This window comes from Oncorhynchus keta, chromosome 25 (genome assembly GCF_023373465.1).
Source record: "Oncorhynchus keta strain PuntledgeMale-10-30-2019 chromosome 25, Oket_V2, whole genome shotgun sequence".
NCBI classification, from domain to species: Eukaryota; Metazoa; Chordata; class Actinopteri; order Salmoniformes; family Salmonidae; genus Oncorhynchus; species Oncorhynchus keta.
The window spans coordinates 43,378,903-43,402,949 of record NC_068445.1 but is presented as its reverse complement, the minus strand read 5'-3'; the positions used below and the strand labels follow the sequence as shown (position 1 = coordinate 43,402,949).

The 24,047-nt window shown below is 44.7% G+C and overlaps 1 protein-coding gene across 2 annotated transcripts in view; it reads left to right on the top strand.

The window, feature by feature from the left end:
- The first annotated feature begins 6,442 nt into the window (after positions 1-6,442).
- LOC118382289 (BMP-2-inducible protein kinase-like) overlaps positions 6,443-24,047 on the top strand; it is a 103,396-nt gene continuing 85,791 nt past the window's right edge. For both annotated transcript variants that reach the window (XM_052479689.1, XM_052479688.1), the window contains exon 1: positions 6,443-7,858. In XM_052479689.1, coding sequence (XP_052335649.1) covers positions 7,720-7,858 — 139 coding nt within the window. In that variant the 5' untranslated portion in view covers positions 6,443-7,719. The remainder of the gene's footprint in view (positions 7,859-24,047) is intronic.

Below are 24,047 nucleotides of genomic sequence, written 5' to 3'. Positions count from 1 at the left end.
TTTTGCGGTGTGCCGGGTCAAAAATGACCCTAAGACAACCTTTGTCCCCTGGTGGTGTCCAGCTTTCATGGAAATATGAACAAAGGCGATGTTTCACTTTTTCTAATGTTGAGGGTCACTCTAGGAAAAGTCATCAAATTTCAAGTTGAAAAATATATAATTTAGGGGGGTTTCTCTGCTGTTAAACATAGTGGCAGATCCTTTTTGACCCTTAAAAGACAACACATACCAAACATAACGTACATTCTGATTTCATTGTCCCAAATGTACATTTTCTATGTTACGTCTAGTCAGTTTGAACGACTTCATTTTATGTCCAGCAGGTGGCCACATGCCACATTGTCTTAGACTTAGAAGAACCAGCACAAGGAAATCAAGCTCTTTTCAGGGAACGGTGAGGGAGGGGGTCTTTCACTGTTGTCCTTCAACTGTAGCTCCTCTGCCTACCACTGCCAATGGACGAGAGAGAGAGAGATGGGGGGGGAGAGAGAGAGAGAGACAGAGAGAGATAGAGAGAGAGAGGGAGAGAGCGAGAAAGAGATAGAGACAGACAGAGAGAGAGAAGGAGAGAGAGAGAAGGACAGACAGAGAGAGAGAAGGAGAGAGAGAGAGAAGGAGAGAGAGAGAGAGAGAGAGAGAGAGAGAGAGAGAAGGAGAAGGAGAAGGAGGGAGAGATAGAGAGGTCTGATTCTGCTATTAGGGAAGTGCAGGTATAAAGATCTATGCAGCTCATTTACTGTGTTTAATGATGCTCCTCTGTGATGTCAGATGGCCTTGAGAAGGGGAAAGACTGAGTGGGAGAGAGGGAGGGGGATAGAGAGGGAGGGGATAGAGGGAAGGGGAGAGAGGGAGGGGGATAGAGAGGGAGGAGAGAGAGGGAGGGGGGAGGGGGGGATATAGAGGGAGGGGAGGGAGAGAGGGAGGGGGATATAGAGGGGGAGGGAGAGGGAGGGGGGGAGGGAGGGGGGAGGAGAGGGAGGGAGAGAGAGGGAGGGGATATAGAGGGAGGGGGATATAGAGGGAGGGGGATAGAGAGGGAGGGGGATAGAGGGAAGGGGAGAGAGGGAGGGGGATAGAGGGAGGGGGAGAGAGGGAGGGATAGAGAGGGAGGGGGAGAGAGGGAGGGATAGAGAGGGAGGGGGATAGAGGGAGGGGGATAGAGGGAGGGGGATAGAGAGGGAGGGAGAGAGAGGGAGGGATAGAGAGGGAGGGAGAGAGAGGGAGGGATAGAGAGGGAGGGGGATAGAGTGAGGGGGATAGAGAGGGAGGGGGATAGAGAGAAATAGAGGGGTAGTGGGTAGAGGAATCTGTACAGCGTACACCAACTGTGAATTCAATCAATGGACACATGGTTGAATTACACATGTTTCACCGTGGCCATTTACAGTAACCCAGTGAGCACAAAATTCATAATTTCAAAGTTTTTTTTATCTTCAACAGAAAATCTTTATTTTCAACGTCTTCTGTTTTGATAGGGAAGTAGCTTACCTTAAGTATTGTATCTGTTCCAGTCAGAGGTGAATATATTCTAAAAAAGGTAGCCGATTAATTGCCTCATTTTTAGCTGTTATAGCCTACTAGCCAATTAAATTAAATTCCAGATGTTTAACTATTTTATTGACATGATGAGAGAGAGGGTGCAACAACAAACATGTCTACCTCCACTGCAGAATGCCAGCAGGAAATATCAACCTCTGCCCAAAGCCCTTTCTTTAATGACATTACCAATGCAGTCCACAGACTGCTTGGAGAAGCAAGGTGAAATACTGTCACGGGAATCTACACTTCAATCACGGAAGGTTATCTCATCCTTTGAATGACTGTCGTGCATAGGCATATTCAAGTAATAATTTACTTACATTTTCATAGATTGACGTAGATTATGTTAAAAACGTTGGTAAATTACCTGTCGTTTTGCAACCCTAGCTTTGGCCTACATAGCTTTTTTTCCCCTCCCCTCTCACAGTTATTCAATGTTCTAGGGCAGAAGACCCTCTGATGCTGCTAGCACTATGCCGTAAAACCACGGAGCTATTAAAAGCACAACAGTTGATATACACCCAACGACTACTAGGGCCCTGTCATATTCCAATTGTCAGATGTCTAAGCGGCAGTCTCCAACATTCCTATATGTTCAAACTGCTCTCTCTCTCTCTCTCTCTCTCTCTCTCTCCTACTGCAATCTACTGTTATTGTACTGTGTACTGGGTGTGGTTGTTATACTCTAAACATGTTCAATTCCTTAAAACACTGATTAGATGAGAGAGCTAGGCCTTTTGGAGTTCATGGTGCAGATGATTGCAGGGTAGTGGGTTCGATTCCTGGGACCAACCATGCACGACCGCAAGTCGCTTTGGATAAAAAAGATAAAAGTATCTGCTAAATTGCAAATATTATATTAGTGTGATGAGGAGAGTAGGTTTGGTGCGCGCGCACACACACACACACTAGTTAGAGCCTATTGAAGTGGAGGAAAGCAGAGAGACAGATCCTCATCCGAGCCATGTAATCACCCAGCATCCTTCACTCCTCTCCATCTCTGCTCAGAGGAGAGGTGGAGAAGACCTGCTAACCCACATCTCTATCCTCACACGTACACAATTCCCTCCCGCCATCCCTGTCACACCAGAGTGTGTGTGTGTGTGTGTGTGTGTGTGTGTGTGTGTGTGTGTGTGTGTGTGTGTGTGTGTGTGTGTGTGTGTGTGTGTGTGTGTGTGTGTGTGTGTGTGTGTGTGTGTGTGTGTATTCTCTCTCGAGCAAGCATGCCGTTAAGTGGATTGTTATTGTATCCATTCCCACAATACCATTCTCTCTGGGTTAGATAGTGGGTTTAGTCGGACCATGACATACATAGACAGCTTCCCTTTCATCCTATAGGCCAGTGAGTACATGAAAACGGCAACAGGGGCCAGCATATCCAGGCTGTATCACAACCCATAGGGTCGGCGCACCATTGGCCCAGCGTCGTCCAGGTTTGGCAGGTGTAGACCGTCATTGTAAATAAGAATTTGTTCTTAACTGACTTGCCTAGTTTAATAAAGGTAAAAAAATATATATATATATCATTCCACAACACAGAACAATAACTGTGTCAATAGACAGAGAGACACAGAGACCCTCCTCTGAGACACTATATGTGGCAGTGGGCCTAGTGTGGAACGGGATCCCTCCTCACTGTCCAGACATGGTAGAGCAGTTTAGTTACCTCCTCCTCATCTCATCGATATCTCTGCCATGTACACCCTCTAATTCTAAACCACTGGCCCAAACTACCCAATGACCTGAATATTATGATCAATCAATTAACATAACTTTGTAAATAGGTCACCTCAGAAAATAATATTTAACTTGTTATGTGGGTCTGTAAGTAGCCTAGTCTAACAGAAACAGTAGCCTAGTCTAACAGAAACAGTAGCCTAGTCTAACAGAAACAGTAGCCTAGTCTAACAGAAACAGTAGCCTAGTCTAACAGAAACAGTAGCCTAGTCATACAGAAACAGTAGCCTAGTCTAACAGAAACAGTAGCCTAGGCTAACAGAAACAGTAGCCTAGGCTAACAGAAACAGTAGCCTAGGCTAACAGAAACAGTAGCCTAGGCTAACAGAAACAGTAGCCTAGGCTAACAGAAACAGTAGCCTAGGCTAACAGAAACAGTAGCCTAGTCTAACAGAAACAGTAGTCTAGGCTAACAGAAACAGTGGCCTAGGCTAACAGAAACAGTAGCCTAGGCTAACAGAAACAGTAGCCTAGGCTAACAGAAACAGTAGCCTAGGCTAACAGAAACAGTAGCCTAGTCTAACAGAAACAGTAGCCTAGGCTAACAGAAACAGTAGCCTAGGCTAACAGAAACAGTAGCCTAGGCTAACAGAAACAGTAGCCTAGGCTAACAGAAACAGTAGCCTAGTCTAACAGAAAACTGGATCCTGTATTTCTTAAAAATGTATAATCTTTGTTTGTAATGTATATTTATTTGGTTCAGAACTATGTGTGTGTTTAGTTTTCATTGCAGACTTTTTTTTATGCAGGGGTGGCAGGGTAGCCTAGTGGTTAGATCGTTGGACTAGTAACCGGAAGGTTACAAGTTCAAACCCCCGAGCTGACAAGGTACAAATCTGTTGTTCTGCCCCTGAACAGGCAGTTAACCCACTGTTCCTAGGCTGTTATTGAAAATAAGAATTTGTTCTAAACTGACTTGCCAAGTTAAATCAAATCAAATGCATTTTTTAAAACGTATGTAGTGGATTCGGAAAGTATTCAGACCCCTTGACTTTTCCCACATTATTACGTTAATTTATTGAAAATATAAACAGAAATACCTTATTAACTTTAGTATTCAGACCCTTTGCAATGAGACTCGAAATTGAGCTCAGGTGCACCCTGTTTCCATTGATCATCCTTGAGATGTTTCTACAACTTGATTGGAGTCCACCTGTGCCATGAGGTTGAAGGGAGGTTGAAGGGATTGTTCCGTAGAGCTCCAAGACAGGAACGTGTCGAGGCACAGATCTGTGGAAGGGTACCAACACATTACTGCAGCATTGAAGATCCCCAAGAACACAGTGGCCTCCATCATTCTTAAATGGAAAAAGTTTGGAACCACCATGACTCTTTCAAGAGCTGGCCGCCCGGACAAACTGAGGATTCAGGGGAGAAGGGCCTTGGTAAGGGAGGTGAGCTCCAGAGTTCATCTGTGGAGATTGGAGAACCTTTCAGAAGGACAACCATCTCTGAAGCACTCTACCAATCAGGCCTTTATAGTAGAGTGGCTAGACAGAAGCCACTCCTCAGTAAAAGGCACATGACAGCCCGCTTGGAGTTTGTCAAGAGGAACCTAAAGGATTTTCTGTTCTGATGAAACCAAGATTGAACTCTTTGGCCTGAATGCCAAGCGCCACGTCTGGAGGAAACCTGGCACCATCTCTACGGTGAAGCATGGTGGTGGCAGCATCATCCTTGAGACCCTTGATGAAAACCTGCTCCAGAGCACCCAGAACCTCAGACTGGGGTGGAGGTTCACCTTCCAACAGGACAACGATCCTAAGCACACAGGCAAGAACAACGCAGGAGTGGCTTCGGGACATGTCTCTGAATGTCCTTCAGTGACCCAGCCAGTACCCGGACTTGAACCTGATCAAACATCTCTGGAGAGACCTGAAAATAGCTGTGCAGCGTAGATTGAGGAGGTGGGAAAAAAAAACAATTTAATACATTTTAGAATAAGTCTGTAACGTAACAAAATGTGGAAAAAGTCAAGTGGTCTGAATACTTCCTGAATGCACCGTATGAGTCTGGAATGTCAACATTTTAATGTATGTCAATTGTATTTTTGTCGGTAATGTCTTTGTCATTATGTGTCGGTCCCCAGTAAAACTAGCTGTCACCATTAGTGTCGACTAACGGGGATCCTAAATAAAATCCAAGGGGTCAACTGTTGTTTTGTTATTCATTGTACAAATACAGTACAATGAACATAAGTAACCTACTAAAGTAACCATATGTAGCCTATTCCCCCTCAGGAGACTGAAAATATTTGGCATGGGTCCTCAGATCCTCAAAAGGTTCTACAGCTGCACCATCGAGAGCATCCTGACTAGTTACATCACCATTTGGTATGGCAACAGTTCGGCATCCGATCGCAATGTGCTACAGAGAGTAGTGCGTCCGGCCCAGGACACCACTGGGGCCAGGCTTCCTGCCATCCATAACCTCTATACCAGGCGGTGTCAGAGGAAGGCCCTAAAAATTGTCAAAGACTCCAGACACCCGAGTCATAGACTGTTCTCTTTGCTACATCACGGCAAGCGGTACCAGAGCACCAAGTCTAGGTCCAAGAGGCTTCTTAACAGCTTCTACCTCCAAGCCATAAGACTACTGAACAGCTAATCAAATGACTTCCCAGACTATTTGCATTGACCCCCTTTTTAAAACGCTGCTGCTACTCACTGTTTAAAAAAAAAAATCTATGCATAGTCACTTTACCCTTACCTACATGTAAGTATTACCTCAATTACCTGGACTAACCTGTAGCCCCGTACATTGACTCGATACTGGTACCCCCTGTATATAGCCTTGTTAAAAAAATATTTTTTAGCAAACATTTTCTTTAAAAAAAACTGCATTGTTGGTTAAGGGCTTGTAAAGCAAGCATTTCACGGTAAGGTCTACTACACCTGTTATATTCAGCGCATGTGACAAATACAATTTGATATGATTTATTGTAGCCTAATGTGATGTCAATGGCTGCGTTTAGACAGGCAGCCCAATTATTCTTTCCACTAATTGGTCTTGACCAATCACATCAGATCTTTTCCAGATCATCAGAGCTTTTTTTTTCCAGAGCTGATCTCATTGGTCAAAAGACCAATTAGAGAGAGAAAAAAATCTGAACGCAGCCAATAAGAGTCATGCCAAGTCACTTCCTCAAAACAAGGACCACCCCCCCTATTCTCATGTGATTTGGACTAGCATGAGGAAACCACTTTGTTATCTGTCCAGTTGATATAATCAAACTCTGACATCGTGTTGAAAGAATCATACAAAACACATTTGTCAAATAAGATGAGAAAGGAATGTTTCAAATGCGTAACCTACACGCTGAACATGTAGACATTTTCCCAACGAGGATCACTAATCGACTCGATAAGAAATATTATCAGTCACAAATCATCCATTCTCACTCGTTTTTGAATCTGTTTTGTGCGTTTGTCCCTCAACCTAACCGAGGAAAGGTGAGACGCTGCAGACTGTCATTCACGCCGCCCCATCACAGAGGCGCCCTGTACGTCTCTGCGCTCCGTACACCACCAATCATAACAATAGGAGGGTGACGGACAACGCTGGGTTAGGTTGTCTACTGTCTGATTGGGAAATAACAAAACCAAAAACCGCACATCAGTGTTGCTGAGAGTCGGAAGTTTTACCGAGGGGCTGGGGACGGAGACACAAACACAACTGAATCGGACGCGACATTTATTTGCACTGTGGTTTATTCCCCTGTCGAGGTGGTGGCTACAAGCTAACGTTTAGTGAAGACAAACCACCGACCAAAGTGCCGTGGAGAAGTCGGGGGGCTGAGATAGTGGAAAGAAGTGTTGGTGGTGTTTCTTCGACAAAATAGTCTGACAAAAGGGGCAGTCAAGACAAATTGTGGCTACTATATTAGCGAGACGAAGCCACGGTAGACCGTGTTCAGCACCGGGTAGCGTCCCATATGCTTGGTGGTGTGTATCATACCTTGTTGGACTCGGGTTTCCTTTTGAAGCGTCTGCTAAATGTCTGTCGGGTGCAGCAACGCCTGCATGCATGCATGTATGCTAGTTAGCCACAGTAGCTAGCCCGTTGATATCATTACATTTGACTCTGTTAGACAGCAGCGTTGAGCTCGTTTCAACGTCGAAACTAAAACAAACAACAACAAAATTTTTTTTTTTTTTTTGTCTTATTCTTGAGACACCGCTGTTAAACTAACCGTGCGAACTAGTGGGGAAAAAAAAGAGCAACATTTCCTCTGATAGCTACGCCTTGCTGTGTCATGTTATTCAAGTTGTAAGTGAAGTCCTTTTCGGAAGAGTATGCAGGACAAGAAACGATTTGGGATAAGTATATAGCAAAAAAAGGGGACAGTGAAATCGTACATTGATTGATTGAAGTTCATATCGGCTGCCCCTCCAAAAAAAAAAAAAAAAAGAGACTGCATTTGGAGGTCAAAAGGAAGCCAGAATGAAGAAGTTCTCCCGAATGCCGAAGTCTGAGAGTGGCGGGCTGGGAGGGGGGTCCGGCTCCGGACTCAGCAACTACTTCGGGAAAGTGTTCGGCGTGGGCCGGTTTCAAGTCACCGTGGAAGAACTCATAGCTGAAGGTATGTCTCTATGGGCTTAATGTATGCTTCGTAAGGCTATTGCACATACAGTACATGCATTGCATAACAAACGAGTAAATACACAGCACCTTCCACTGGCTGTTTATTTAAAAAAAAAAGTGTTATTTATTTAACCTTTAAATACGCTAGTCTTATTTACAATGACGGTCAAACCCTAACCTGGATGACGCTGGGCCAATTGTGTGTGCCACCCTATGGGACTCCCAATCACGGCCGGTTGTGATACAGCCTGGAATCGAACCAGAGTCTGTAGTGACGCCTCTAGCACTGAGATGCAGTGGGAGCAGCAGCCTTAGACTGCTGCTCCACTCTGGGGCCAAGTAAGGGGTGGCAGTAATTATTACTTTGACTATTACAGTACAGTATGTCAGAATTATAAGCCTAAACAGTACAAAATGTCTGTGGCATTGTTCTATATTGTGTATTTGCATCTGCAAACTTTCCACACTGTTTGCATACTGGACACGCCCCTGTACTGTCTCACTCATTTCCCTGTCCCTCTCTGCATTTCGGTAGTCCTCACTTGACTTTAACAGGGAAAAGGCTCACGGCCTGCTGAATGACCTATCACCAGCTCACAAACTCTGAGGTAGCATCTAGCCCACGTGTCAAACTCGTTCCACGGAGTGACAGTGGGGTTCCCACGGAGTGACAGTGGGGTTCCCACGGAGTGACAGTGGGGTTCCCACGGAGTGACAGTGGGGTTCCCACGGAGTGACAGTGGGGTTCCACGGAGTGACAGTGGGGTTCCCACGGAGTGACAGTGGGGTTCCCACGGAGTGACAGTGGGGTTCCCACGGAGTGACAGTGGGGTTCCCACGGAGTGACAGTGGGGTTCCCACGGAGTGACAGTGGGGTTCCCACGGAGTGACAGTGGGGTTCCCACGGAGTGACAGTGGGGTTCCCACGGAGTGACAGTGGGGTTTCACTCCTCCCGTGTACTTGATTGATGAATTGATGAATTAAGGTAACTAATTACTAAAGAACTCCCCTCACCTGGTTGTCTAGGGATTCATTGAAAGGAGAAACTAAAAACCCACTGACGCTAGGCCCTCCAGCCCTGATATTGCCTATAACCTGCTCCCTAATTATACAGGTGTCCTGATCTCGTATGTCAACAAGTCACCGACTAACTTAACCTGTTCTCCCACTCCTTATTTTAAAACGGAGGCTGTCTGGGCACAGGGAAGTATCCTGTGTGTGTCAGTCTCCCTCTCAAACAGATACAAGGCCCCTCTCCCCCCTTTACTGACCTTATCCAATGCGCTTTGAGAGGGAGGTGAGGAATTTTAGGCCAGAACTAGGACGTAGGAAGCAAGGATGACTGCTAGGAACATGTCCAGACGAGGTCTGGAAAGGACCCCACCGTTTAGAATTAGGGAAGTGAGGAGCAAATGAGGAAGCTCTCTTTTTTAAAAAAAATTTGTAGATTTTTTTTCCCTCTGAGGGACTGCTTTCCCTTCCCCAGGTCTGTCATGCACCTCCGCCATTATCACACAGACGCTGACTGCAGTACGCTGTCATGATGACTGATTCTGTTTAGCTTTTTTCTCCCATATTCCATTTATTTATTTTTTCCAGGTTTCTGTTTTTTTCTCTCCAATTTTTCACACTTTAATTTTTCAGCATTGTTGAATTCGGTTTTAATGTCTGTATTCCGTGATTTATAGGGCCCTACATTCCCCGTAAAAGCTCTGTAGCCTAATGATCCTTCTAGAATATCGCTTAATAAACTACATTGGATTTGAAGTATGGCTTAACGAAGATGCTTTACACTGACACCCGTAGACAGTGCAGCAGGATATATCCAATGTTATGCAACTTCCTTTGTCTTTGTCTCAGAAACACTTTTTTGCATCCCAAATGGCATCCTCTTCCCTACATAGTGCACTACTTTTGACCAGAGCCCTATGGACCACGATCAAAAGTAGTGCACTACATAGGTAATAGGGTGTATTATTGATTTAAGGACGATCACGATGGCACCCAGCCTCAACCCATTGGACACAAACTATACTATGGAAAAAATATCAACTCATATGAATCACCACAGCGATGGAGTTCTGAATCACCACAGCGATGGAGTTCTGAATCACCACGGCGATGGAGTTCTGAATCACCACGGCGATGGAGTTCTGAATCACCACGGCGATGGAGTTCTGAATCACCACGGCGATGGAGTTCTGAATCACCACGGCGATGGAGTTCTGAATCACCACAGCGATGGAGTTCTGAATCACCACGGCGATGGAGTTCTGAATCACCGTGATCCTACTGGAATAAAACACCACTCTTTCACAGAAGAGGCTGTACGCCCAGTGTCACAATGTAATCACATGAAGTGACTGAAATCTTCATTTAAGAAGCAGAGTGTGAAGTTCGCTGGTTCCAACTGTGTCCGTCCCGTAGGATTGGTGGTTTAAACAAGCACCATTCATTCATTCTTTCCTTCAGGAAACCATCAAGGAAATCCTCATTCTTCTCTAGAGGAAACCACGGATCCAACACGGCAAAAACAAGGAAGTGGAAACCATGGGTGAATCTCAACTGTATTTCCTTGATTCCTAGTGTCATCCTCCTCAAAAAGGCATTGTCGGGGGAAAATCCAAGGGAAGGAACCTCCAGTCTTCTGCTCTAATGTTCTGTGAGAAGGAGATGAAAAGGGAAATGTGAGGAATCAAGTAAATATTACTGAGGTTCACCCTGGGACTTAGAATGGGGCCTCAGGCTAGTCGCCCTGTGACTTCAGCATTGTAAAGGTATTGGAATGGGGCCTCAGGCTAGTTGCCCTGTGACTTCAGCATTGTAAAGGTATTGGAATGGGGCCTCAGGCTAGTCGCCCTGTGACTTCAGCATTGTAAAGGTATTGGAATGGGGCCTCAGGCTAGTCGCCCTGTGACTTCAGCATTGTAAAGGTATTGGAATGGGGCCTCAGGCTAGTTGCCCTGTGACTTCAGCATTGTAAAGGTATTGGAATGGGGCCTCAGGCTAGTTGCCCTGTGACTTCAGCATTGTAAAGGTATTGGAATGGGGCCTCAGGCTAGTTGCCCTGTGACTTCAGCATTGTAAAGGTATTGGAATGGGGCCTCAGGCTAGTCGCCCTGTGACTTCAGCATTGTAAAGGTATTGGAATGGGGCCTCAGGCTAGTCGCCCTGTGACTTCAGCATTGTGAAGGTATTGGTATGGGGCCTCAGGCTAGTCGCCCTGTGACTTCAGCATTGTAAAGGTATTGGAATGGGGCCTCAGGCTAGTTGCCCTGTGACTTCAGCATTGTAAAGGTATTGGAATGGGGCCTCAGGCTAGTTGCCCTGTGACTTCAGCATTGTAAAGGTATTGGAATGGGGCCTCAGGCTAGTCGCCCTGTGACTTCAGCATTGTGAAGGTATTGGTATGGGGCCTCGGGCTAGTTGGCGTTCCACCGAGGAGTTGAGGACACAAAGCAAGGGCAGAGACGCTTCGGCTAATCTGAATGCTCGCCTCTCTCTGGCCCCCTCTTAAGACCGGCTGCCCTGCTTGCAGCCGTGTGCTGTCTGTCAAAGGGTCGTTGCTGGTGTGACTTTGCTCTCTTTCTGTCTCAGGAAACAACTCAATGAATCATGGAATGTACCTCAGAGGGAGGCTCATCTCGCCACCCCCTCTCTCCTTTTCTCCTATCTTTATCTCTACCGCATCTCTCGCTCTTCTCTCACCCCCTCTCTTCTCTCCCTTGCTCTTCTCTCACCCCCTCTCCTTTTCCCCTATCTTTATCTCTACCCCATCTCTCTCTCTTTTTCTCTCTCTCTCTCTCTCGCTCTCGCTCTCGCCCCCTCTCTTCTCTCCCTTGCTCTTCTCTCACCCCTCTCCTTTTCCCCTATCTTTATCTCTACCCCATCTCTCTCTCTTTTTTCTCTCTCTCTCTCTCTCTCTCTCCTCACCCCCTCTCTCTCTCTCTCTCTCTCTCTCTCTCTCTCTCTCCTCACCCCCCTCTCTCTCTCTCTCCTCACCCCCTCTCTCTCTCTCTCTCCTCACCCCCCTCTCTCTCTCTCCTCACCCCCTCTCTCTCTCTCTCCACACCCCTCTCTCTCTCTCTCTCCCCACCCCCCTCTCTCTCTCTCTCTCTCTCCTCACCCCCTCTCTCTCTCTCTCCTCACCCCCTCTCTCTCTCTCTCTCTCCCCCCTCTCTCTCTCTCTCCCCACCCCTCTCTCTCTCTCTCTCTCTCTCCTCACCCCCCTCTCTCTCTCTCTCTCTCTCCACACCCCTCTCTCTCTCTCTCTCTCTCTCTCTCCTCACCCCCCTCTCTCTCTCTCTCTCTCCCCACCCCCCCCTCTCTCTCTCTCTCCTCACCCCCTCTCTCTCTCTCTCTCCACACCCCTCTCTCTCTCTCTCTCTCCTCACCCCTCTCTCTCTCTCTCTCTCCTCACCCCCTCTCTCTCTCTCTCTCCTCACCCCCTCTCTCTCTCGCTTTTCTCACCCCCTCTCTCCTTTTCTCCTATCTTTATCTCGCTTTTCTCACCCCCTCTCCTTTTCTCCTATCTTTATCTCTACCCCATCTCTCTCTCTCCTCTCTTCTCTCACTCCCTCTCTTTTGCCCCCCCCCCATACTCCAGCTGTGCCAGTTTAATGAAAAGCATGAGATTCCCTCAAAGCCCAACTTAACAGAGAATGTGGTCTGCTCTGCACAAAATGTTATAGGAGGAAGTAATGTGAATTTATGTGAGTAACCCGGGAGGTATCCTAGCTTTTTGACCATCCTTTTCAGTGCACTAAAGCTCCCAACTTATTTTGAAGAGCGAACTTTTCTATTATTTTTCAGTGTACTTTTAATTGATTGGCTTTTCTTTTGACATTTGGAAAAATACTCACATTTGTCTGAGTGGTCAAGTCAATATATTTTTATTGTACGAATTAGGATGTTTGTGTGAAGGTTCAGCAAAAAAAAACATGCCGTTTCAACTCTGCTCATCATTGGCCAGTGCCTAGGATTGTCATCAACTGGCATGGGTTGCTAATATGACTAGGATTGTCATCAACTAGCGTGGGTTGCTAATATGACTAGGGTTGTCATCAACTAGCATGGGTTGCTAATATGACTAGGGTTGTCATCAACTAGCGTGGGTTGCTAATATGACTAGGGTTGTCATCAACTAGCGTGGGTTGCTAATATGACTAGGGTTGTCATCAACTAGCGTGGGTTGCTAATATGACTAGGGTTGTCATCAACTAGCGTGGGTTGCTAATATGACTAGGGTTGTCATCAACTAGCGTGGGTTGCTAATATGACTAGGGTTGTCATCAACTAGCGTGGGTTGCTAATATGACTAGGGTTGTCATCAACTGGCATGGGTTGCTAATATGACTAGGATTGTCATCAACTAGCGTGGGTTGCTAATATGACTAGGGTTGTCATCAACTAGCATGGGTTGCTAATATGACTAGGGTTGTCATCAACTAGCATGGGTTGCTAATATGACTAGGGTTGTCATCAACTAGCATGGGTTGCTAATATGACTAGGGTTGTCATCAACTAGCATGGGTTGCTAATATGACCTGGAATTGTGCCTTTGGCTACTGGTCAATGAAAGAAAGTTGAATTGAAAACCAATAGAATATGAGCGAAATAGGCTACTGGTTTCAGTGGCATATGGAAGTAATTTTTATTGCCTCTTCGTTTCTATGGTCTGATTTGGCTCGGCTACTTTGTAGCAAAAGGTAAGACTACATGCCTCATAACATGATCCAAGACGTTCAGGTTTCAAACTATTTTAAGTATAAACATATATATGTTTTCATGCTACTTACTGCCTCCTTCAGCTCAATGCAAAGTGGTGTGTGATGCACTGAAGCCTGCCTGCCATTGCCTAATTTTTATTTATTTAACCTTTAACTAGGCACGTCAGTTTAAGAACAAATTCTTATTTACAAGGGACGGCCTACCCCCGACCAAACCTGGATTCGAACCAGGTACTGCAGTGATGGCTCTTACACTGAGATGCAGTGTCACTCAGGAGCTCGAGCCAATGCACTTGAATGGCGAATTGGAAGTGTGCTTCAATCACCAGTGGAGAAATAGAAACAGTTTTGATAGACAAAAAAAAAAAAAAAAAAAAAAAGAAGCTTTTTGTAACACGTGATTATTTTGAATTGTTGTGCAATTATTAGGCTTGTAAAAAAATATTAAATAAATCACGTTTCACTTTAAACGGCAAATTCTGAGCTGTTTTCACAATCTGTAGCAGCTGCTCTCGTGCTGTCTGATTTTTCCCGCTCAATCTCTGCTCTGTGTCTGTCTGTATGCTGTTGGCTCGGGATAAATAAAATACATAACGACTAACGAAAATACACGCCTCCAGTTTAATTCCGCTAAGTTATGCAAATTGACCGGTAAACCGATAAGCATGACCATTCCAATGTATTTACAAAAGACATTATTTTGCAATGCGATTTAAAAAAAAAAAGAAATTCCCATTCTTGTCCCAGACACATTGCCAGCGCCGATAAAAAAAAAGAAGAATAAAAATAAATAAATAAATAAATAAATAAAAATATCGACCAAAAGCCAGCTATTACCGGCTAACGGAAACCCTGACACGCACACGCACACACACACACACACGCTGCAGTGGTTTTATCTAGTGATAGGCAAGAACTTAGTTATTGTTGTTATTGTTATTATTATTATTGTTATTATTATTATTATTATTGCCACTCTCCTCTCACCACATTGCTCTCAGTCTCTCTGATGAGGTCTGTCACTTACAGAAATGACAAGATGCATCTAGTCACAGGAAGTCACCCGTGGCCAACTATCTCTCTTCCTCGACCCTACAGGTTGACTGACTCACTGTCACCTATACAGCATAGCAGACTTGAGTAGGTCTCTAAACTCTTGTCCTCTCGCCACAGGCAATAGCCTAAAACTCCTCTGCGTCTTGACACTCACGTTATGTGATACGTAGTTGACAGTAAGTCCATAGTCAAATCAAAATTTGTCCCAATATATGAAAGTGAATTAAAATAGAGCTGATATAGAGTGGTGGTGGGGGGGTCCTTTCTGGAGCCAGCTTATCCCCCTCAGGCTGATTTGTGTTTTGGTAGCAGACTGGGTGAGTAAGCAGGTATGGTCTGTGTCTCAAATTTGCACAGGGCACGTACTGCTCTGGTCTAAAGTAGTGCACTATATAGGGAATAGGGCTCTGGTCTAAAGTAGTGCACTATATAGGGAATAGGGCTCTGGTCTATAGTAGTGCACTATATAGGGAATAGGGCTCTGGTCTAAAGTAGTGCACTATATAGGGAATAGGGCTCTGGTCTATAGTAGTGCACTATATAGGGTTCTGGTCTAAAGTAGTGCACTATATAGGGAATAGGGCTCTGGTCTATAGTAGTGCACTATATAGGGTTCTGGTCTAAAGTAGTGCACTATATAGGGAATAGGGCTCTGGTCTAAAGTAGTGCACTATATAGGGAATAGAGCTCTGGTCTAAAGTAGTGCACTATATAGGGAATAGAGCTCTGGTCTAAAGTAGTGCACTATATAGGGAATAGGGCTCTGGTCTATAGTAGTGCACTATATAGGGTTCTGGTCTAAAGTAGTGCACTATATAGGGAATAGAGCTCTGGTCTAAAGTAGTGCACTATATAGGGAATAGGGCTCTGGTCTATAGTAGTGCACTATATAGGGTTCTGGTCTAAAGTAGTGCACTATATAGGGAATAGGGCTCTGGTCTAAAGTAGTGCACTATATAGGGAATAGGGCTCTGGTCTAAAGTAGTGCACTATATAGGGAATAGGGCTCTGGTCTAAAGTAGTGCACTATATAGGGAATAGGGCTCTGGTCTAAAGTAGTGCACTATATAGAGAATAGGGCTCTGGTCTAAAGTAGTGCACTATATAAAGAATAGGGCTCTGGTCTAAAGTAGTGCACTACATAGGGAATAGGGCTCTGGTCTAAAGTAGTGCACTATATAGGGAAGAGGGCTCTGGTCAACAGTAGCGTACTATATAGGGAATAGGGCTCTGGTCAATAGTAGTGCACTATATAGGGCTCTGGTCTGAAGTAGTGTACTATATAGGGAATAGGGCTCTGGTCTAAAGTACTGCACTATATAGGGAAGAGGGTGCAATTTGGAACACAGACTGTCTGATCCCTTCTCCAATAGTGAACAGATGCATTCACCCCATCAGGGTTCTGTTCCCCCTCCTTAAAGCTACCAGGCAGACAAGCGAGCCTACATCTCTTTATGTAGCAGTGCTTGCAAATGACAGCTTGTATGTCGCACAGCCGACGAAGAGGAAGGTCTTGGAAATGTCTCTCTGCCCATTTTTTGTGTGTTTTTTTTGTTTGTTTTCCAAATCAACGACACCAGACATTTCAGGTTGTCACTATCACTGGTCTCAGTCAGTCGCTCACATGCGGTATTAGCCCGTCGCCACGGTAATGAGGTGTGAGTGTATCCCAAATGGCACCGTATTTCCTGTATAGGGAACACACAGGGCTCTTCTTCTCTGTGTTCTAACTGGTTCCTGTATAGGGAACACACAGGGCTCTTCTTCTCTGTGTTCTAACTGGTTCCTGTATAGGGAACACACAGGGCTCTTCTTCTCTGTGTTCTAACTGGTTCCTGTATAGGGAACACACAGGGCTCTTCTTCTCTGTGTTCTAACTGGTTCCTGTATAGGGAACACACAGGGCTCTTCTTCTCTGTGTTCTAACTGGTTCCTGTATAGGGAACACACAGGGCTCTTCTTCTCTGTGTTCTAACTGGTTCCTGTATAGGGAACACACAGGGCTCTTCTTCTCTGTGTTCTAACTGGTTCCTGTATAGGGAACACACAGGGCTCTTCTTCTCTGTGTTCTAACTGGTTCCTGTATAGGGAACACACAGGGCTCTTCTTCTGTGTTCTAACTTGTGTAACTTGTTCCTTGCTTTGTATAGGTGAGGCTTTACGGTGCTCAGTTGAATTTATTTCCTGTCTTTTAGGAGCTTTTTTTCCCCCAGACCTAAAACATTTATTTTTTGTGATTTGAATTCCCTTTTTATAGTAAGATAATGTTTGTATATAGGAGATCACCATGATTACCAAGTCTAAAATGGACTACCACAAAACACAATGCATCCTGGGAAAGTCCTCTGCGTGTATGTACAGTTGATGCATTTGAGAGAAAAAAAAAGTGAAGTCAAGCCTGTAGTTTCACTCACAGAACATGCTGATGGTGTCACTATTTCAATTTGATTTTCTGTCAGCAAGATTCAGAAACCAAGCGCCTGCCCTACACACTGACTCAGTTTGATCACAACAACAGCCTTAACACTGTTCTGTTGTGTAATCAGCTTTTTGTATCTTGACCAGAGGCCTTTATTTTGAGAGATAAGGGCAAACTAAGAGAGGTGAGATCAGGGCTCTCCAGCCCTGTTCCTGGAGAGCGACCATCCTGCAGTGTGCCTGATTCTAATAATTTGATTGATATGCTGAATCAAGTTAGTTACAACTGGGTTAGTTTGGATGGATAATCTCCAGTAATATGGTTGGAGAGCCCTGGGCTAGATGGTACAAGTTGGCTGTAGAGAGCAGAGACTCCTGGACCGAGCAGAGCTACAGCTGACCAGAGTCATATTCAATGGGGCTCACAATGGGGAAAACGTTTTCTACTGATATATATATATATATATATATTAGTTTCTTAGGATTTCTTCTACGACTTCTTTTCTTATAAGTCCAAAAAGTTTCTTTCCGTTTGGTTGTGACCCGTATCATGTAAACACGGTTTCCATGTAGTCCCCCTCTGCTTTCAGTCTGTTTTCTTCTGTTTGTTTTCTGATGGTTTCCGTGCACACAGCTGCTGTGGTCACAGTAAAACACAGGGCTTTGTCCCAAATGGTATCCTATCCCCTATGTAGTGCACTGCCGTTGACCAGAGCTCTGGGTCTGGTTTAAAGTAGTCAGAAGTAGTGCACAACATAGGGGTTAGGTTACCATTTTGAGACACTACTTTATCTTAATTTTTGCTACTTGTCTTTGAGGTACGGGCCACTGTGGGGTTATCGACCCAAGTATTGACCACGGCCATTCTAGAAATGACAGAATGATGTAATCAATGCATAGAATTGTGTCATTGTTGATTTTCATTTTCTGTCCAGCAAATGGTAGACCTTTTTTCTAGGTCTAATTAACATAAAATGGGTATGGACTTGGATTGGAAAGGCTTCAGTTGATCGTTGATTTAAAAAAAATATATTTTTATATATCGAGTTATGAACTAGTTAGTTCTGCCATCATGTTCTGTGTTTAAGAACAAAATGTAGATTCCTGCCTAAATAGACATATACTACAGTAATACATTGAGTAATGCTGCATAGTTCTAGAATGTTCTGGAACTCTCCTTTTCAGGCACAAATAGTAATTCGGTGGATTCAGAAAGTATTCAGACCCCTTGACTTTTTCCACATTTTGTTACTTTACAGCCTTATTCTAAAAATGTTACACACATTACCCCCATAATGACATCACAATACCGCATAATGACATCACAATACCGCATAATGACATCACAATACCCCATAATGACAATGCAAAAACAGGTTTTTAGAAATGTTTGTTAATTTATTACAAATAAAAAGCTGATATCACATTTACATAAGTATTCAAACCCTTTACTCAGTACTTTGTTGATGCACCTTTTGGCAGAGATTACAGCATTGAGTCTTCTTGGGTATGACGCTGCAAGCTTGGCACACCTGTATTTGGGAGTTTGTCCCATTCTTCTCTGCAGATCCCCTCAAGCTCTGTCAGGTTGGATGGGGAATGTCGCTGCACAGCTATTTTCATGTCTCTCCAGAGATGTTCGATCGGGTTCAAGTCTGAGCTCTGGCTGGGCCTCTCAAGGAGATTGAGACTTGTCCAGAAGCCACTCCTGCTTTCTCTTGGCTGTGTGCTTATGGTGGTTGTCCGGTTGTAAGGTGAACCTCCACCCCAGTCTGAGGTCCTGAGCGCTCTGGAGCAGGTTTTCATCAAGGATCTCTCTGTACTTTACTCTTCATCTTTCCCTTGATCTTGACTGGCCTCCCAGTCCCTGAGGCTGAAAAACATCACCACAGCATGATGCTGCCACCACCATGCTTCACATTAGGGATGGTGCCAGGTTTCCTCCAGATGTGACTCTTGGCATTCAAGCCAAATAATTCAATATTGGTTTCATCAGACCAGAGAATCTTGTTTCTCATGGTCTGAGAGTCCTTTAGGTGTCTTCTGGCCAACTCCATGCGGGCGATCATGTGCCTTTTACTGAGGAGTGGCTTCCTTCTGGCCTGATTGGTGGAGAGATGGTTGTCCTTCTGAAAGGTTCTCCAATCTCCACAGATGAACTCTGGAGCTCTGTCAGAGTGATCATCGGGTTCTTAGTCACCTCCCTGACCAAGGTCCTTCTCCGCCGATTGCTCAGTTTGGCCGGGCGGCCAGCTCTAGGAAGGGTCTTGGTGGTTCTAAAATTCTAAAATTATACAGTGTGTCCCCCCAGTGGTAGTGTTCTATACAGTGGTCCCCCTCCAGTGGTAATGTGTATACAGTGGTCCCCCCTCCAGTGGTAGTGTGTATACAGGGGTCCCCCCTCCAATGGTAGTGTGTATACAGTGCCCCCCCAGTGGTAGTGTGTATACAGTGCCCCCCAGTGGTAGTGTGTATACAGTGCCCCCAGTGGTAGTGTGTATACAGTGCCCCCCCAGTGGTAGTGTGTATACAGTGCCCCCCAGTGGTAGTATGTATACAGTGCCCCCCAGTGGTAGTATGTATACAGTGCCCCCCTCCCCAGTGGTAGTGTGTATACAGTGCCCCCTCCAGTGGTAGTGTGTATACAGTGCCCCCTCCAGTGGTAGTGTGTATACAGTGCCCCCTCCAGTGGTAGTGTGTATACAGTGCCCCCCTCCAGTGGTAGTGTGTATACAGTGCCCCCCTCCAGTGGTAGTGTGTATACAGTGCGTCCCCCAGTGGTAGTGTGTATACAGTGCGTCCCCCAGTGGTAGTGTGTATACAGTGCCCCCCTCCAGTGGTAGTGTGTATACAGTGCGCCCCCCCCAGTGGTAGTGTGTATACAGTGCCCCCCTCTAGTGGTAGTGTGTATACAGTGCCCCCCCTCCAGTGGTAGTGTGTATACAGTGCCCCCCTCCAGTGGTAGTGTGTATACAGTGCCCCCCTCCAGTGGTAGTGTGTATACAGTGCCCCCCTCCAGTGGTAGTGTGTATACAGTGCCCCCTCCAGTGGTAGTGTGTATACAGTGCATCCCCCCCTCCAGTGGTAGTGTGTATACAGTGCGTCCCCCTCCAGTGGTAGTGTGTATACAGTGCCCCCCTCCAGTGGTAGTGTGTATACAGTGCCCCCTCCCAGTGGTAGTGTGTATACAGTGCCCCCCTCCAGTGGTAGTGTGTATACAGTGCCCCCCTCTCCAGTGGCTTGCGAAGCTCTCTCCCTTATTTTGTTTCCTTAAAACCTGGAATTAAAATATATTTTTTTTCGGAGGGGTTTGTATAATTTGTTTTACACAACATGCCTACCACTTTGAAGATGCAAAGTCAATACCCCCCAAAGTCAATACTTTGTAGAGCCACCTTTTGCAGCAATTACAGCTGCAAATCTCTTGAGGTATGTCTCTATAAGCTTGGCACATCTAGCCACTGGGATTTTTGCCCATTCTTCAATGCAAAACTGCTCCAGCTCCTTCAAGTTGGATGGGTTCTGCTGGTGTACAGCAGTCTTTAAGTCATACCACAGATTCTCAATTGGATTGAGGTCTGGGCTTTAACTAGGCCATTCCAAGACATTGAAATGTTTCCCCTTAAACCACTTGTGTGTTGCTTTAGCAGTATGCTTAGGGTCATGTTCCTGCTGGAAGATGAACCTCCGTCCCAGTCTCGAATCTCTGAAAAACTGAAATGGGTTTCCCTCAGGAATGTCGTTGTAATTAGCACCATCATTCCTTCAATTCTGACCTGTCCCTGCCGATGGCAAAACATCCCCACAGCATGATGCTGCCACCACCACCATGCTTCACTGTGGGGGATGGTGTTCTATTGTTGATGAGGTGTTGGGTTTGGCCAGACATAGCGTTTTCCTTGATGACCAGAGTACCTTCTTCCATATGTTTGGGGAGTCTCCCACATGCCGTTTGCTTATTTTTTCTGGCCACTCTTCCGTAAAGCCCAGCTCTGTGGAGTGTACGGCTTAAAGTGGTCTTATGGACAGATACTCCTATCTCCGCTGTGGAGCTTTGCAGCTCCTTCAGAGTTATCTTTGGTCTCTTTGTTGCCTCTCTGATTAATGCCCTCTTTGCCCTGGTCCGTGAGTTTTGGTGGGCGGCCCTCTCTCGGCAGGTTTGTTGTTGGGCCATATTCTTTCCATTTAATTGTTTAAATAATGGATGTAATGGTGCTCTGTGGGATGTTCAAAGTTTTGGATATTTTCTTATAACTCAACCCTGATCTGTACTTCTCCCCAACTTAGTCCCTGACCTGTTCGGAGAGCTCCTTGGTCTTCATGGTGCCCCTTGCTTAGTGGTGTTGCAGATTCTGGGGCCTTTCAGAACAGGTGTATATATACTGAGATCATGTGAAACTTAGATTGCACACAGGTGGACTTTATTTAACTAATTATGTGACTTCTGAAGGTAATTGGTTGCACCAGATCTTATTTACGGGCTTCATAGCAAAGGGGGAGAATACATATGCACCCACCACTTTTCAGTTTTGCTTAAACATTTTTATTTATTTATTTATTTATTTTTCATTTCACTTCACCAATTTGAACTATTTTGTGTGTCAATTACATAAAATCCAAATATAAATCAATTTAAATTACAGGTTGTAATGCAACAAAATAGATAAAAATGGCAAGGGGGCTGAATAATTTTGCAAGGCGCTTTGTGTGTGTGTGTGTGTGTGTGTAGATCGATATATCTATCCCATAATATGGGTGACATCCTCCTTTCTAAACATCACGCCTTTGTTGCTAGGCAGAAAATTAAGTGAGGAGGACAATAAATACAACCCCCCCTTACAGATACCCGTTAACCTCTGGTGTACCAGCGAGACTATGCCACTCAATATTCCAATAGGATACCTGATAATAATAATATTTTAAGTTTTAGAACTCATCAATAGTTAAAATCAAATTATTAATGACTTAGTTTAAGACCTCACCTTTTTTATAACTGTAAAATAAATACGATGATATTTAGTGATAGTACAAATTTGTCTCCATGTCATGTAACTGACGACAGAACATTTTCAACAGATCGTCCTCTGAGCAACGCAGGAACACCCATTCGAATGTCTACGGATTCGTGACTTTTGTCATGATGAGAGAGATCTAAACCTGTCAGAGAATACCACACATTACATTTTACATTTAAGTCATTTAGCAGACGCTCTTATCCAGAGCGACTTACAAATTGACACAGCGAGGTGAAACCACCATTTCTGGATTCACTAGACAGTCCGTTTTTTTTTTTTTAATATGCCCGTTTCCCAGGCTCCCTCCTTCGCTCACAGGCAGAAGAAACCAGTTATTTGTCAGGATAGGCCAGAAAATGTGACACGCCACTCCCTATGCAAATGAGGAGAGTGAAACCTGACACTTGGAATCAGCTCCACTGACAGAGTGGTAGCAGAGAGGAGACAGATTGGACTTTCTGCCACTGTAAGGTACTGGACCCTGTGACGTCGGTGTACAACGTACTCTGTGAACATGTTGGTCAGAACTGGTCCAGAACCAGTCCTTAACCTCTAAGAGAGAGGTTCGACACCCAGAACCACATCTCACGTTTCCTGTGTCACAACAACAGACTTTACATTTAGAGCCTCCACCCAATGCTAACATGGGGAGCTGGCCTTCTACTGTGTGTGTGTACACCGACATGTTGGTCAGAACTGGTCCAGAACCGCTCAAATATCTGAGGTTTACATTTAAAAAAAAAAAAAATACTAAGACCTAAAAGCAGCATAAGAATGGGGTGTAATTGAATTGATCATCATTTATGAATGATGGCTAAAGACTACAGCCTTCATTTGCAAATATTTGTCCAAAATGCTTATGACTCTTTCTTTGCTGAGACTAACTGTGGTGTAAAATGCTGCCGGTTACCCATCCATCTACATTTATTAGCATACTGTAACTGATAATGAATGGGTGGATTGTGGCTCCTTTGTCTTGCTCTTGTACCCTATAAAGAATGCTGCTGGTACGATGCAGTTCTCTCTCTCTCTCGCTCTCTCGCTCTCTCGCTCTCGCTCTCTGGGTCCCATGACGGAGCGATCTATTCTTTGTGCATGATCATTCAACCCTTCTCTCTCCGTCTCTCTATATAATCATCATTGTCTCTTTGTGTTATTCCAAATGAATTATTTTCCTACCAACCAACTTATTTACGGCATCCCAAATGGCACCCTATTCCCTGCATAGTGTGCTACTTTTGACCCAGAGCACGAGAGGGCCATGGGATGCAATTTGGCCATTTGGGATGCCTCATTATTCATCCAGTTTGGGTGGGCATCGGGCCAAGTGAACTTTGGAGCTTCGGAAAAGACTAAAAGAGAAATAAAGAGCTGGACTGTTGTGGATTAATTGATTTGCACAGAATAGTGTGTTTTGATATAATTGCAGGTGAAGAAAAATTAGATGCCTCAAAAGTTCTCATTCTTGGTCTTTCATTTTGTTTGACCTTTTAACTAGGCAAGTCATATAAGTACAAATTCTTATTTACAGACTGCTTACCAAAAGGCCTCCTATGGGGACAAGGGCTGGGATTAAAATAAAAAATATAGGAGAAAACGCACATCCCGACAAGTGAGACAACACTACAACATGAAGAGAGACCTAAGACCACAACATGGCAAGGCAGCAACACATGACAACACAGCATGGTATCAACACAAAACATGGTACAAACATTAATTGGGCACAGACAACAGCACAAAGAGCAAGAAGGTAGAGATGATTTATAATGAGGACTGTCTGTTAATCAGGAGAGTCTGTGACTAATCCTTCACATGTACTCCCTTATGAAGCCTAAAACTAGTGTTGAATTATAAATAATCCTGTAGCTACAGGAAATCTGCATTATAATTAATGATTTATTTTTGTTGTTGTGGGGGTTACATTTTTAGTTGGCGCAAATCAAGAGTGAAATTTTAAATTGGGAA